Source organism: Zootoca vivipara, chromosome 13 (genome assembly GCF_963506605.1).
Source record: "Zootoca vivipara chromosome 13, rZooViv1.1, whole genome shotgun sequence".
NCBI lineage: Eukaryota > Metazoa > Chordata > Lepidosauria > Squamata > Lacertidae > Zootoca > Zootoca vivipara.
Genome location: NC_083288.1, coordinates 30,282,246 through 30,296,750, shown reverse-complemented (window position 1 = coordinate 30,296,750; position 14,505 = coordinate 30,282,246). Strand labels below are relative to the sequence as shown.

The following is a 14,505-nucleotide window of genomic DNA, read 5'->3' as shown; positions in this document are numbered from 1 at the left end:
CAGCTAAACAATTATTGACCTATATCTTTGCTGAAAAATGATTATAAACTTTTTGCAAACATATTATCAAATAGGTTGAAACTGGTATTAAAAGAGGTAATCCACCATGATCAGGCCAAATTTTTGACAAGAAGACGAAAGATAATATTAGAAATGTAACTGATATATTAGAATACATACATGCGAGAAACGAAAAATAAGAGGCTTTAATGTTTTTAGACACTGAAAAAGCATTTGATAATGTCTCATGGGATTTTATGGTTACCGTTTTAGAATATATGAGTTGTGGAGACACTTTTATAAAAGGAATCAAGGCAATATATACTGACCAGTCTGTTAGGATTTTGTGGACCCAATGCAGGGTAGTGTGATTGGTATAAATCACATGAGATGTCTGAAAAGAGTGTGGGAACGGAAGACTGTTTTATCTCTTCCTTATGAGCGTGTTATTGTTATATTACTATAGTTTTTTAAACCAGCTATATCTTCTATCTTCTGGTGTGCTAGAAATCTGGCTGCACGACTTACATATAGCAGACCTGCTCTGGACACAATTTGTGGCCTACCAAACTGAACTCTGCCCAGCAGCCAGGGATGTGAGAAACCTCCATTTTATCCTGGGTCTTAGACAATGGTGGGGAATGACATTTGTTGTTTAGTTGTTTAGTCATGTCCGACTCTTCATGACCCCATGGACCAGAGCACACCAGGCACTCCTGTCTTCCACTGCCTCCCGCAGCTTGGTCAAACTCATGTTCGTAGCTTCAAGAACACTTTCCAACCATCTCGTCCTCTGTCGTCCCCTTCTCCTTGTGCCCTCAATCTTTCCCAACATCAGGGTCTTTTCCAGGGAAGGGAATGACATAGCATGACACAAAATATGGCTAGTTGCCTGGATTTGTCTGGAGGGTTTCAGACACAGCCTTTGGTAGCATCTGTAACAGGATTGTAGTGCACCTGTGTGAGGTCAAGATGTGCCCCCATATCTTAAAAAAAAAGATCACAATGCTCTGCTGAAGAAAGAACATTGGCAGAAACGTGCAATGCCTAGCAAGGATTCTTAGGAGCTGCCATTGCATCAGCCTCTGCAACAATGTTACTGTTGAATTAATTCCCTTAATTACTTAAACACTGCAGTTCCCCTGCCCCCCATTCCATAGGGGTATGATAAGAAACAGAAGAGGAATCCTTGCCTGGGTCTCACTGTGCATGCATCATGAGAAAGATAGTATAATTAAAGTAGCAGCAGCAATTCACGATGAGAGAGAGCCTTAGACTGTAAACTTTGAAGGTGGTCTATTGCTTCTGTTTTTTTGGCAGTGGCTCTGGGCTGTTAGTGCTGTGCTATTCAGAGAAAGAGGGAGCTAATATTTAGCAACAAATAGAAGTCAGCAATATACTTCCACCATCGCATCCATCTGCCTCTCTCAGTGCTTCTTTAAATAACCTTTTCCTCTAACATGTACCTGTGAAGCAAAAGGAGCTGTGAATCTGACAGAGGAGAGATTGTGATGGATCTCTCATACTGGCATGAAATGAGAGGAGACAGCTTCTAGGAGCCACAGGTGAGAACTGAGTGCATGGTGGGGACCAAAAGTGGAGAAACTACCCCAGAAATTAGCATGATGTGTTCCCCCACCAGACGCACTCCCCCTCTCTGAACAACTTCTTCTACTGTTCTTTTAAACCCTGTACACAGTATGGGATTTATGCTGTTTCTTTCCGAAGCTGATATATTGCATGTTAGACTGATGAGGCAAGAATGGGAACAGAGATAATGGCTAGTGAGTCAGGAGTTTGAGGAATCACCTGCAGCTTAGGACAATATGGTAAAGTAAACTCACAAGAATTGAATTGACTTGGATCCTCAAGATAAATACAGTAAAATGAATAAGTTTCCAGAAGAAATGTTTCGACTCCTTCCATTCTCCCTGTATTAGTCTGGGACCCTTGAGAAGCCACTTTGTGGAAGGGGCTCCTCACAACATGGGCCCCACACCTTTGCAATTTTATTTATATATGGCACTTTTGCCTTTGAAAAGATCTCAGGGTGGCCAACATATGGTTCAATGACACTCTGCCATCCAGGTAGTGTTAATAGCGAAACTAGTTTAGCTTCAGGGTATTTTCCGAGCACCAAAACACAACAGGAATTCTATCAACCTGATGTCTGAGTATTGTTTTAAAGACTAAAGTCTGAAACCAGGGAAGTGTGAGGAGATCTGTGCCTGTACAGTAGGGCTTTCCTAGGTTGGTTATCTCACTGCAAACCCCCTCACTCTCTGTACTGAAGGACCCTTAGAAATGCAATGTGAAGAGACTCAAGTTGGCTGCAGGTGGAGATGCCTTTCTGTTGGTGCAAAATTTGTTTGGGTCCAGTAAAAAAAACTACATGGGGAAAACTGAAATTGTGATATTCATTTTACAAAAAGTATCATGAGGTAAAGGGACCCCTGACCATTAGGTCCGGTTGTGGATGACTCCGGGGTTGCTGTGCTCATCTCGCTTTACTGGCTGAGGGAGCCGGTGTACAGCTTCCAGGTCATGTGGCCAGCATGGCAGTAAATATAATTCTAACATTAATGAAAAAAACAAGACTTTAGAATGAACACACATTGTTTTATGTGCACGGAATCATTATTTTTCCTGCTGTTCCTTCAGTAGCCAAAATCTTATAGATATAATGTCCAGCATAACCGTCATTGACAATTTTCTATTACTGGAGATTTCGGGGGATGAAGAATGACAAATTTTGCACTTTGTGATCTTCTTAGGAGTATACCTGACTATTCTGATGTTGCTGTTTTGTAGTGAGAAAACACTTTAAATAAATGCAGTATCGAATGTTCAGACAATATAAGTTACTATCCATGAAGATTAATGGTATTCCCCCCATTCTATAGGTTTTGATTCCTGGCTTCTGATGACTAGTAATCTGTGCTACCTCTTGAGCATGAGGGAGAAGTAATGTCTAATATAACAATTATCAATTATTTCCTGCTTCTGGGATTTTCTAACCAACGAGAGTTTCAACTTTTACAGTTTGCAGTCTTCTCAGCAATGTATCTGGTTATCCTTACAGGAAATCTCATTCTCATAATTCTAGTAGCCCTCAACACCAACCTTCAGACCCCAATGTATTTCTTCCTTGTCAATTTATCGATAGGAGAACTTGGCTCCACCTCTGTCATTATTCCCAAATCAATGGCCAATGCGCTCATGAACTCAACATTGATTTCATATTCTGAATGCGTGACACAAATGCTTTTCTTTGTTTTTTTCCTGTCGTCGGATGTGTTCCTCCTCACTGTCATGGCCTATGACCGATATGTGGCCATCTGCCACCCACTGCATTATGCGTCTATGATGAAGTGGGGAAGATGCATCCAACTGGCAGGTGGATCATGGATGGCGGGTTTGCTTAATGCTGCTGTGCATACTGGCACTATTTTTTCACTGCCCTTCTGTTCCAACGTCATCCATCAGTTCTTTTGTGAAATCCCACACCTAATGAAGATCTCATGCGCTGATTCATACCTCAATGAAATTTGGACACTCCTCTTCAGTTGCGCATTAGGTATTGGCTGCTTTGTGTTCATCGTCTTGACCTATGTGCAGATCTTCAGCACAGTGTTGAGCATGCCGTCCATGGCAAACAGGCAAAAAGCCTTCTCCACTTGCATTCCCCATCTCATTGTTCTCTCTGTCTTAGTTGGCACCATTCTTTTTACTTATCTCATGCCAGCCTCCATCTCTTCATACAAGCTGGACCAGATGCTTGCTGTGATATATTCTGTGGTTCCTCCAATGATGAACCCAGTAATCTACAGCATGAGGAATAAGGATGTCAAAGCTGCCCTGGGGAAGCTGTTTTACTGGAAGATTTCAGGCAAGAACACAATGCTTCCTTTTCACTGATAACCCTGCTGCTTACTTGTGTTAAATTATGGAAGAATTTAACATAAAACTTATATCATTTCCCACTTTATTTTCACTGTATTGCATTTTAGCATTGCATAATATATTGAATTCAAATTGTGAGTTATTATCAATATCACTGGGAATGTAAAATGTTTGTGTGGTAAAAGGGGTATCTGACGCCGGTAAGAATTCATAAAATGTACAAAACTAGAGACAACCTCTGCTGGAGATGTAAAAAGGAAGTGGGGACATTTGTGCATATATGGTGGCACTGCGAGAAAGTTAAAATATTCTGGAATGGGATATTGGAAGAGATCAAAAAGATATGTAAATATAATATTAAAAAGTGTCCAGAGTCCTTTTTGTTAGGGATAATGGGGGAAGACATAATTAAACAGGATGAAAAAATCTTTTTATATGCAGTGGCAGCAGCAAGAATCCTACTTGCCAAATATTGGAAAAAAGAAGAAATCCCAAAAATTGAAGAATGGCAAGATAAATTATTAAATTTCATGGAATTGGACAAATTAACAAATGCAATTAGAGGGGGGAGTAATAAAAAATTCATTCAAAGCTGGGAAAAATGTGGAGATTATTTCAAAAAGCAGTGCCCCATGATAAAAACTTGGATTTACTTTTAACATCTCGCACTAACTAAAGGTGAAAATCTAAGCGATGCAGTGTAAAAAGGTATGAATGTTTCAGCCCGGGAAGAAGACAAGCGGAAGTCAACTTACAGAGGAGAAAGAATATGTTAGATTAAATTGTATATTAAATATAGAGGAACCAGAAGAGAAGAATGAGATAATAATTTTTCATTATGTGATTCGTGTTTTATTTGTGAATATGTTTCATTTGTATTATTGTTTTATACTGTTATATTTTCTTTTATATTTTTCTTGTATTTTAATCTTAATAAAGTTTTCAAAAAAATAATAATGTTTGTGTGGTATGCACGGTAAGTCCTACTTAGAACTGACAGCTTGAAAGTAATAAACATAAGTTGAGGTGATTGATTTTAATTACGTAGTTACTCCAAATAAAACTGAGCTGAACACAACCATAACTCTGCTTCAGTGTAGTTTTCCCCCTTCATCACTAAAAGTGGAAGAAATATTTCCATATTGGACAAGCATTTTTTCCTGGGACAACACTTTCATGCAAAAGCCACTTGTTATTGTTTTCTGATTTATTTATTTTTTTGGGGAAATTTCAATATTATTTTAAATAAATGGAAATATAATACATAACCTTTGAGTCTATGCTGCCCTTGGGGTAGGTATCCTTGTTGCTCTACCTAGTTATATAGTTTTCAAATTGTTTTCAGAAAGTTCACAGAAGAACAAATTTATGGTGACATCATCATTATCAACAACAGCAGCAGCAGCAGCAACAACAAAAACAGGACGGGCTTCACAAGGACTGCGGCTGCTGCTCAGCAGAGAGGGCTCCTCCTTTAAATTGTTTTTATTTTTATCTGTGGCTTTTTAAATTATGGGGTTTTGTGTGTGTGTGTGTGTGTGTGTGTGTGTTTTTCTCTGTTGGGGGTGAGATGGACATTTGGGTGGGACTGGGAATTGGTTTAGTTTTAGTGTAATTGTAAAATGTTTTTCTTATTATTATTAGTTTCTATTATTATTATTATTATTATTATTATTATTATTATTATTATGTATAGTTTGTGTTTGCTTTTAAGGGGAGAGGGTCAGGGCTGTCTGGGAGTGGGCCGCAGCCAACAGAATGGCTGGGGCAGGTTCCACGGGGGTGGGGTGGGGGTGCACTGGGACATCCGATCACAGTGATCAAGGTTAGGAGGAGGAGCTATGCTAAGACCAGACCATGTCATTACCGAGGAGGCGGGTTTAATTGTTGTTTGAAGACTATCCCTGCCTCCAGGTCTGGCCTTGACCAGAAGGATGCTGGAATCAATGACTTGATTGGGGATGGAGGACTTGACCTGGCATGTGTAACAGGGACTTGGTTGAATGAAGCAGATGGGCCTGTTCTTGCCACTGCTTGTCCACCAAGTTTCTATTAGGCACAGAAACCCATATCATATGAGCTGGGAAGGGGGATTGCAGTGATTTTTATGAAGTCATTAGTTTGCACCAGGCATCCTATTGGGAAGACCCAGTTTTCTGAGTGCATGTTCTGGAAGATGGGCAATAGGGGCAGTACAGGATTACTTTTGGTGTACCAACCTCCACACTGCACAAAGGATTCCCTGCCTGGGCTGCTTCAGGTTGTGGCAGATGTTCTCCTGGAGACACCTAGTTTGGTTGTCCTAGGAGATTTCAACATCTATGTCAACACAACCCTACAAGGGGCACCTCAGGATTTTGTGGAAAGCATGGCCTCCATGGGACTGTCCCTGAATAGGTTTGGCCCAACTCATAGTCACAGACATGCCTTAGACCTGGTGTTCACCTCTATGGATGTGGGTGATCTGACACTAAATAAAAACAAAACAAAAGAAGTGCCATGGTCAGATCACTTCTTGGTGCAACTGGACTTCTCCACGACCCTTCTCCTCTGCAGGGAGGTGGGCCCGATTCAGATGGTCTGCCTCTACCACTTAATGGGTCCAAATGGTTTCTAGAGAGTGGTAGGGGATGTTTTATCCCATGTTAATAGCCTTTCAGCTGATTCCCTGGTGGCCCACTGGAATGTGGAGTTAACCAGGGCTATCGACTGCCTGGCTCTGAAGCGCCCTCTCTGATTGCATGGAGCCTGGACAGCTCCATGGTTTTCCCCAGAGCTGAGGGCAATAAAACAATTGCTGAGACGGCTAGAACGTCGGTGGCAGAAAATTCATTCTTAATCAGACTGGACACAGGTTACAGCTCAACATTGAACCTACCAAGTGGCGATAACAATGGCAAAGAGGATCTTCTTCACTGCCTCTATTGTATCTGCAGAAAAGAGCAGCAGAGGCTCTTTCAGGTGGTTCACAATTTAACAGAACCACCTTTGCCACCAGGGCCTGGTAAGGACCCCAAGATCTCCTGCAATGATTTTGCAAAGATTTTTGCAGATAAAGTTGCTCAGATTTGGAAAGAGGCACCTGGTACAGTGGTATCTCTACTTACGAATTTAATGCACATTCATAAGTCGAAAAAAATTGTAAGTCGAATCCCATAGGAATGCATTGGGAGAAAAAAATTGTAAGTCAAAGCAACCCTATCTAAAAATTCGTAAGTAGAAAAAATCCTATCTAAACTGCATTCAAGATGGCGGACGGAGCTCCGTTCGTAAGTAGAAACATTTGTAAGTAGAGTTATTCGTAAGTAGAGGTACCACTGTACACCCCACCATGGGAGCAGGGCCGGGGCGGAAAAGTGCTAGAGTTCTGTCTAGTCAAGTTGTGTGGGATCAATTCCAATCTGTTACCTCCGAGGATGTGGACAGGCTGCTTGGACGAGTGAAGCCAACCACCTGTCTCCTTGATCCTTGCCCATCCTGGCTCATAAAAGCGAGCCAGGAAGGGTTGGGCAATAGACTCCATGGGGTGAGGAATGCTTGCCTCTATGAGGGAGACTTCCCAGACCCGCTGACAGAGGTGGCAAGGTGATTGAGCGGGTGGTTGATGAACAACTCCAGACATGCCTGGAGGATGCGGACCATTTGGATCCCTTCCAGTCGGGATTCAGGCCTCATCATGGGACTCAAACTGTCTTGGTCATGCTGGTTGATGATCTCTGGCAGGCTAGGGACAAATGTGAAAGTGGTTTCCTAGTTCTGCTGGCTCTCTCAGCAGCCTTTGATACCATTAATTATAACATCCTTCTGGACCGTCTAGAGGACCTGGAAGCCGGGGGCACCATTATATGGTGGTTCCGCTCCTTCCTCCTGGGCCATGTCCAGAAAATAGGGGGGTGAGTGTTTAGACCCCATGGCTCTCACTTGTGGGGTGTCAAAGGGTTCCGTCCTCTCCCCATGCTTTTTTAACATTTATATGAAGCTGCTGGGAGAGATCATCAGGGGGTTTGGGCTGGGTGTTCATCAGTATGCGGATGATACCCAGCTCTACCTCTCTTTTAAATCAGAACCAGTGAAAGTGGTGAAGGTCCTGTGTGAGTGCCTGGAGGCAGTTGGAGAATGGATGGCGGCTAACGGATTGAGGTTGAATTCTGACAAGACAGAAGTACTGTTTTGGGGTGACAGGGGGCAGGTGGGTGTGGAGGACTCCCTGGTCCTGAATGGGGTAACTGTGCCTCTGAAGGATCACGTGTGCAGCCTGGGAGTCATTTTGGACTCACAGCTGTCCATGAGGTGCAGGTCAATTCTGTGTCCAGGGCAGCTGTCCACCAGCTCCACCTGGTACGCAGGCTGAGACCCTACCTGCCCGCAGACTGTCTCGCCAGAGTGGTGCATGCTCTGGTTATCTCCCGCTTGGACTACTGCAATGCGCTCTACGTGGGGCTACCTTTGAAGGTGAACTGGAAACTGCAACTAATCCAGAATGTGGCAGCTAAACTGATTACTGGGAGTGGTCGCCAAGAGCATATAACAACGGTCCTGAAAGACCTACATTGGCTCCCAGTACGTTTCCGAACACAATTCAAAGTGTTGATGCTGACCCAGTATACCCAGTATACCTGAAGGAGTATCTCCACCCCCACTGTTCAGCCTGGACACTGAGGTCCAGTTCTGAGGGCCTTCTGGTGGTTCCCTCCCTGCAAGTGAGGTTACAGGGAACTAGGCAGAGGGCCTTCTCAGTAGTGGCACCCACCCTGCGGAACGCTCTGCCATCAGATGTCAAGGAAATAAACTAGTACCTGACTTTTAGATCTGAAGGCAGCCCTGTTTGATGTTTTATTGTGTTTTCAATTTTTAACAACAACAACTTATTATTTATACCCTGCCCATCTGGCTGTGTTTCCCCAGCCACTCTGGGTGACTTACAGCACAATGCAAGAATAAGGGCCTTGTATGATGAAAAATGCTCCAAAGGGGGCATGCAAGAGTGACACTGTTTTGTCTCTAGGGCTTTGCTGAAGAGTTGCACAGAACCTTCAGGTAGTTAATCCCTAGGAATCATTCTTACTCTTCATATCCCTTTTCTCACACCTTTTAGCACTTCTGGTTCTGCTTGTACCCAGCAGGGCACACATCTTATGCTTGCACAACGACAGGTTGCTTCCTTCAAACCTCAAAGAAATAGGAATTTAATGTAAGTACATGAAGTAAATATAGACATTCTTTTGCTGCCCTGAATAATGAATGGTAGATAAAAGGATGATTGAAGGAGTGGATGGATGGAAAAAGTGATAAATATCATGTTATATGGCAAGTTAAGATTCAGGGAGAAGTTCCAGCATCCAGCTGGAAAATATTTGTAGGGAAAGACAGATTTAAAACTGTTATCAAACCTCTCTCTTTCTTTCTCTCTTTCTCTATGGTTTCCTTTGCCTCAGTATTTAATTTTACTTCTGCATTTCTGTACATGTCTATTTCTGATCCCCTGTGAACCCCTCCCTGACTTCTAATCAATCCATATCCACTCTATGCATCAATGTATTGTGTGAATCTAATCCCTTTGTGATCCCCCCAACATGCACTTTGATCTTCTTCTGACATAAGTGCATTTAGCCGACACTGTATTTTCACTCCTTTGTGAGTGCCTGTTTCCAGCAGGCATGTTATTTGAGGGGTTTGCAAACTGCAGCCAAGCAGACATCATGCTCCATGTGACATTTACCATGCAAATTCCTTTCATGCCTCAGCATGGCCTCATGTATTGTGTAAATATTGTGGGGAGAGTAATGGCTAGCAAGACGTACTTCTGCTAAGCATGTTTTCCTTTCTTAGGCATCCTAAGCTATTTCTGACCAGCTCTCCATGGTGCGATAATTGCCAATTGACTATAGGCAAGAGTTCTGATACAGCAAGAACTAGTCGTTTATGTCTATTGAAATCGCAAGGCTTAAAACTGTCACAATTGAACTGGACTGTTGATTACACAGATTTTGTGACATTTTGGTTCACCCTGGCAGTTCCGTCACTGCAAGAAGCAAAGTTACAGGAAACCAGGCACATGGCTTCTTGGTAGTGGTGCCCACCCTGTGGAACACGCTCCCATCAGATGTCAAAGAAATAAACAACTATCTGACTTTTAGAAGACATCTGAAGGCAGCCCTGTTTAGAGAAGCTTTTAATATTTGATGAATTATTGTATTTTAATATTTTGCTTGAAACCGCCCAGAGTGGCTAGGGAAACCCAGCCAGATGGGTGGGGTATCTACAAACAATCTTCTTCTTCTTCTTCTTCTTCTTCTTCTTCTTCTTCTTCTTCTTCTTCTTCTTCTTCTTCTTCTTCTTCTTCTTCTTCTTCTTCTTCTTCTTCTTCTTCTTCCCCTAGTATGGATTCTTCTCATGGCTAACTATGGCTACCTTTGCTTATTGTATAACTTTAGTTGGATCCTGGCTATAGTCTCTTTCATCCCAAACTGCACCCAAGTGAAGCAGAAACAATGGGAATTATTCAATGTTAGTTAGGCTGGCCATATGTCCAGGAATTTCTGGACATGTTCTCTTTTGGGGGTCCTACATGCCCCCCAGGGTAATTTTACACTTTAAAGCGAATGTCCCGGATTTCGGGGTTTTTTTTTGTGTGTGCTTGGGCATCTCTGGTTCAGGCAGGGATCTGATGTGGGCAACCTGGGCTCTGGCTCTGGCTCTGGCATGGCGGAGGCACTATGGGATGTCCAGATTTTTACCTCTGGAAATATGGCAACCCTAAGTTAGTCCTCTTCAGATTAGACATGTTGAAATGCGTGGGATGACTAAATTAGGTGAATTAATTTCAGTGAGTCTGCTTTGAGTAATCCTTGGTTGAATATTTCCCATGTGTATTTAAACAAATGCTGATATGCAGCCTTTCATAGATCTCCCTGATTTAACAACACATTAGATAGAATCAGTGTTTAATAGTGTGTGTGTGTGTGTGTGTGTGTTAGCCTTAAATCAGAGGCAGATGGTAGGAAAGAGAGATAGACCGTGGGTGCATATGAACAATGATGCTGGATCAGAGCAGTGATGCTTGCAGCTCAGCATAATATCTCTCCTCTGCCAGAAAGGAGCTTGATGCAGATGAGAAATGCATCAAGCTCCTTTGTTTCATTCCTTTGCCTCTTCTTTCATTCTAGCAGTCAGATCTCTACTGCTTCTGAATGCAAAGCAAACCATTCCTAGCTTTCAGGAAGTAACCCCACTTACCAGGGAATAAGCCCAATTGTCTTACTTCTGAGTAGATGTGGTGAGGGTTTTCAAACTGCTCTACACAAAGTGGAGATTTCAGGAAGAGGCGGTATGTGAAAATTGAGGGTCGAACTGTTTGCTATTTAGCTGTTCTGTTCTGCATAGGGGTTTTTGTTTTTACACAAATGGTGAGCATGCCGCAACCTCTACCTTACAGTTGTCCCTATAAATATCACTAAGTTAGAATATCTCTCTAGACCCTTCAAGTGTCCATATTTTCCAGGGACAGTCCTGGATTTAGAGAAGCTGTCCCAGTTTCTGATTTGATCCTGAAATGTTCTGTTTTTCCTTAGGATGTCCCTATATTCATTGGAGAAATGTTGGGGGGGGGGTATGGAGTTATGTGACCACCAAATCATGGAGATAATGAACTATACAACCTTTAGAAGAGATCTGGAGGCAGCCCTGTATAGGGGAGTTATTGTTATGTTTACTGGTTTATTATGTTTTTATATATGTGGGAAGCTGCCCAGAGTTGTTGGGGCACCCCAGTCAGATGGGCAAGTATACATAACAAATATAATAATAATAATAATAATAATAATAATAATAATAATAATAATAATAATAGAAGTCACTATTTTCAGTGGGAAATGTTGGAAGATATGTGTCTCTGAATGTCAGTTGTGGAAGAACATGAGTGGTAGAATGTCATTGTGCTTTTGACCTGCTTGTGGACATCCAATAGGTATTGAGTTGGCCATTGCTAGATACTGGATGGAACCATATTCTTGCACAAGCAACATTTTTATAATGGTCTCTCTTATTCCCCGAACAGACTGAGAAGACATGTCTAATGTAACCATCATAAGATATTTCCTGCTTCTGGGATTTTCAGACCAAAGGGAACTCCAGATCCTACACCTTGCAGTCTTCACAGCAATGTACATGGTGATTCTCATTGGAAACTTCCTCATCATCATCCTGGTAGCTAGAACTACCCACCTTCAGACCCCAATGTATTTTTTCCTCGTCAACTTATCAGTTGTTGACCTTGGATCCACGAGTGTCACCATTCCCAGATCAATAGCTAATGCCCTGATGAACACAACACATATTTCATATTCTGAATGTGTGGCACAAATGCTTTTCTTTCTCTTCTTCATGTCATCAGACATTTTCCTCCTCACTGTCATGGCCTATGACCGGTATGTGGCCATCTGCCACCCACTGCACTATACCTCTGTGATGAAGTGGGGAAGGTGTATTCAGCTGGCAGGTGGGGCATGGGCAGCAGGCTTCCTTAATGCTGCTCTGCACACAGGTACCATTTTTTCACTGCCCTTCTGCTCCAACATCATCTCTCAGTTCTTTTGTGAAATCCCACACCTGATGAAGATATCCTGCTCTGATCCGCACTTCAGTGAAATGTGGGCCCTTCTCTTTAGTTCAGCCTTAGGTCTTGGCTGCTTTGTGCTCATTGTCACATCCTATGTTCAGATCTTTACCACAGTGCTGAGAATGTCCTCCAAGGCAAGCAGGCAGAAAGCCTTCTCTACTTGCATCCCCCACCTCACTGTTGTTTCTCTCTTACTTAGTACAGGTATCTTCTCCTATGTTATGCCACCCTCCAGCCCTTCATATAATCTGGATGAAGTGCTTGCTGTGATATACTCAGTGGTTCCTCCAATGATGAACCCGGTAATTTACAGCATGAGGAATAAGGATGTCAAAACTGCCCTGTGGAAGCTGTTTTACCAGAAGCTTCCAAACAATAAATCAGTTTCATAGTTTAAAAACAACCACCAGCCCCCTCCAAATGTGATCTGAGGTGTTTGCCATTTCTTCACCTGCTTAAAATATCAAAAGGAATGTTACTGTTCACATTATTTAAACAGGGAATACTTTGCCAAGGGTTGCCTATTATGCTTGCTTACAAACTTGGCTCCCTGCATCCATACTTAGCCCTGGATTTTGGGATGCGGGAGGAGGCATGTATCCAGAAAAAAATAATCAACAGGTGCAACAGCTTTCTCAGTCACATGGTTCATGTAGCCATGATGAATTTTTGCCTGAATACATCTGTTGAAGGCACTCTGCTTCCCTGCCACAGCCACAGCTGTGGAAAATATCCAGGCAAAAATACGTGCCTGGATATCCCAATCCCTTGCTACAGATGTATATCGTGAATTTCTGCCTGAGACATCTGTAGAAGGCATATTACTTCCACCAAATGTCACCTACTACAGTAAGTGGGCAGACACGCAACAGGTTCATTCTGAAATTTTAAATACTTCAAGCAAGCAAACAAGCAAGCAAACATTAAAAGTTGAAGCCATCTGGAAAGGAGGTAAAGAAAGGTAGTCTGAATGGATTAACTGGGGATTTTTCACCTTTGGGCTAAGGCTGTTTCCCCTTCTTAGGGGGGCAGTGTTGCGAGTAGGTCAGGTGCTCTCCCTGTGTACAGTGGGGCTGTGGCATTTTCCCCACGCCATAGGGGAGTCCCGGCCGCATCATGCCTACAGCCGTTCAATCTGGTCAGCTGGGGGGCATGGCTTGGCTCATTTAAACAGCCGCACAGGAGCTCTCCCTTCTTGTTCCTGAAGCTCCTCCTAGAACAATATCCAAACAAGGAGGCAGCTAAAACTTTTTTTGGGGGGATGGGCTTCTCCCAGGACTTTAGGATCCCAGTATCATTCCCTCCTAACTCCACGGACCCACCCAACAAAAAATCTGTGAGGGAAAGCCAGATGTTGCTAAAAAGAAAATAGCCAAGGGAATTGCAGCTGGTCGGGTGACTGGCCACTTTACATTCACCCCATCCGCGGTTTACACATTTCCCCATTGGGTATTGTGCCTAAAAAGGCGCAGGTGAATATTGCAAGATTCACAATTTGTCATGTCCCAAAGGGAGCTCAGTTAATAATGCTATTCCATCCGAGCTTTGCTCGGTGAAGTATGCCTCCTTTGATCATGCCATAAAGCTCATTCGGACCTTTGGTCAGGGGGCACTGTTTGCCAGGTGTGACATCGAGTCAGCCTTCTGCCTGCTACCTGGGGTGTGCAGCTCAGACTTTAAACATCCAGTCAGCTGCTATTTTCTTTTCTTTTTTTTAGTAAATCCATTTATTCCATGGATCCCTACGCAGAATTTGTCGTCCGTAGGGCAATTGAGGGGTGGCACAGCTTTCAACCACCAAGCAGAGAGGGTAGAAGGCCTATCACGTCCAACTTTCTTTATCAAATACACAGGAGGTTAAGAGTAATTTGCTAGTCAAAATATGAATCTTGCTTATTCTCTGCTGCTTATGCTATTGCTTTCTTTGACGCCCTAAGGGTGGACGAGGTTGTCAATGAGAGGGAGCCAGGTTGCGCCTCCAGGGT

The 14,505-nt window shown here is 42.9% G+C and overlaps 2 protein-coding genes across 2 annotated transcripts; both read left to right on the top strand.

Moving 5' to 3' along the window:
* The first annotated feature begins 2,967 nt into the window (after positions 1-2,967).
* On the top strand, positions 2,968-3,918 carry LOC118094694 (olfactory receptor 14C36-like). Its single transcript, XM_035135298.2, has one exon. It carries the CDS (start codon positions 2,968-2,970, stop codon positions 3,916-3,918), a length of 951 nt encoding a protein of 316 aa, XP_034991189.1.
* Positions 3,919-11,970: 8,052 nt separating this feature from the next.
* Positions 11,971-12,912, top strand: LOC118094695 (olfactory receptor 14I1-like). The gene has a single exon (XM_060281193.1). It carries the CDS (start codon positions 11,971-11,973, stop codon positions 12,910-12,912), a length of 942 nt encoding a protein of 313 aa, XP_060137176.1.
* The last annotated feature ends 1,593 nt before the right edge of the window (positions 12,913-14,505 follow it).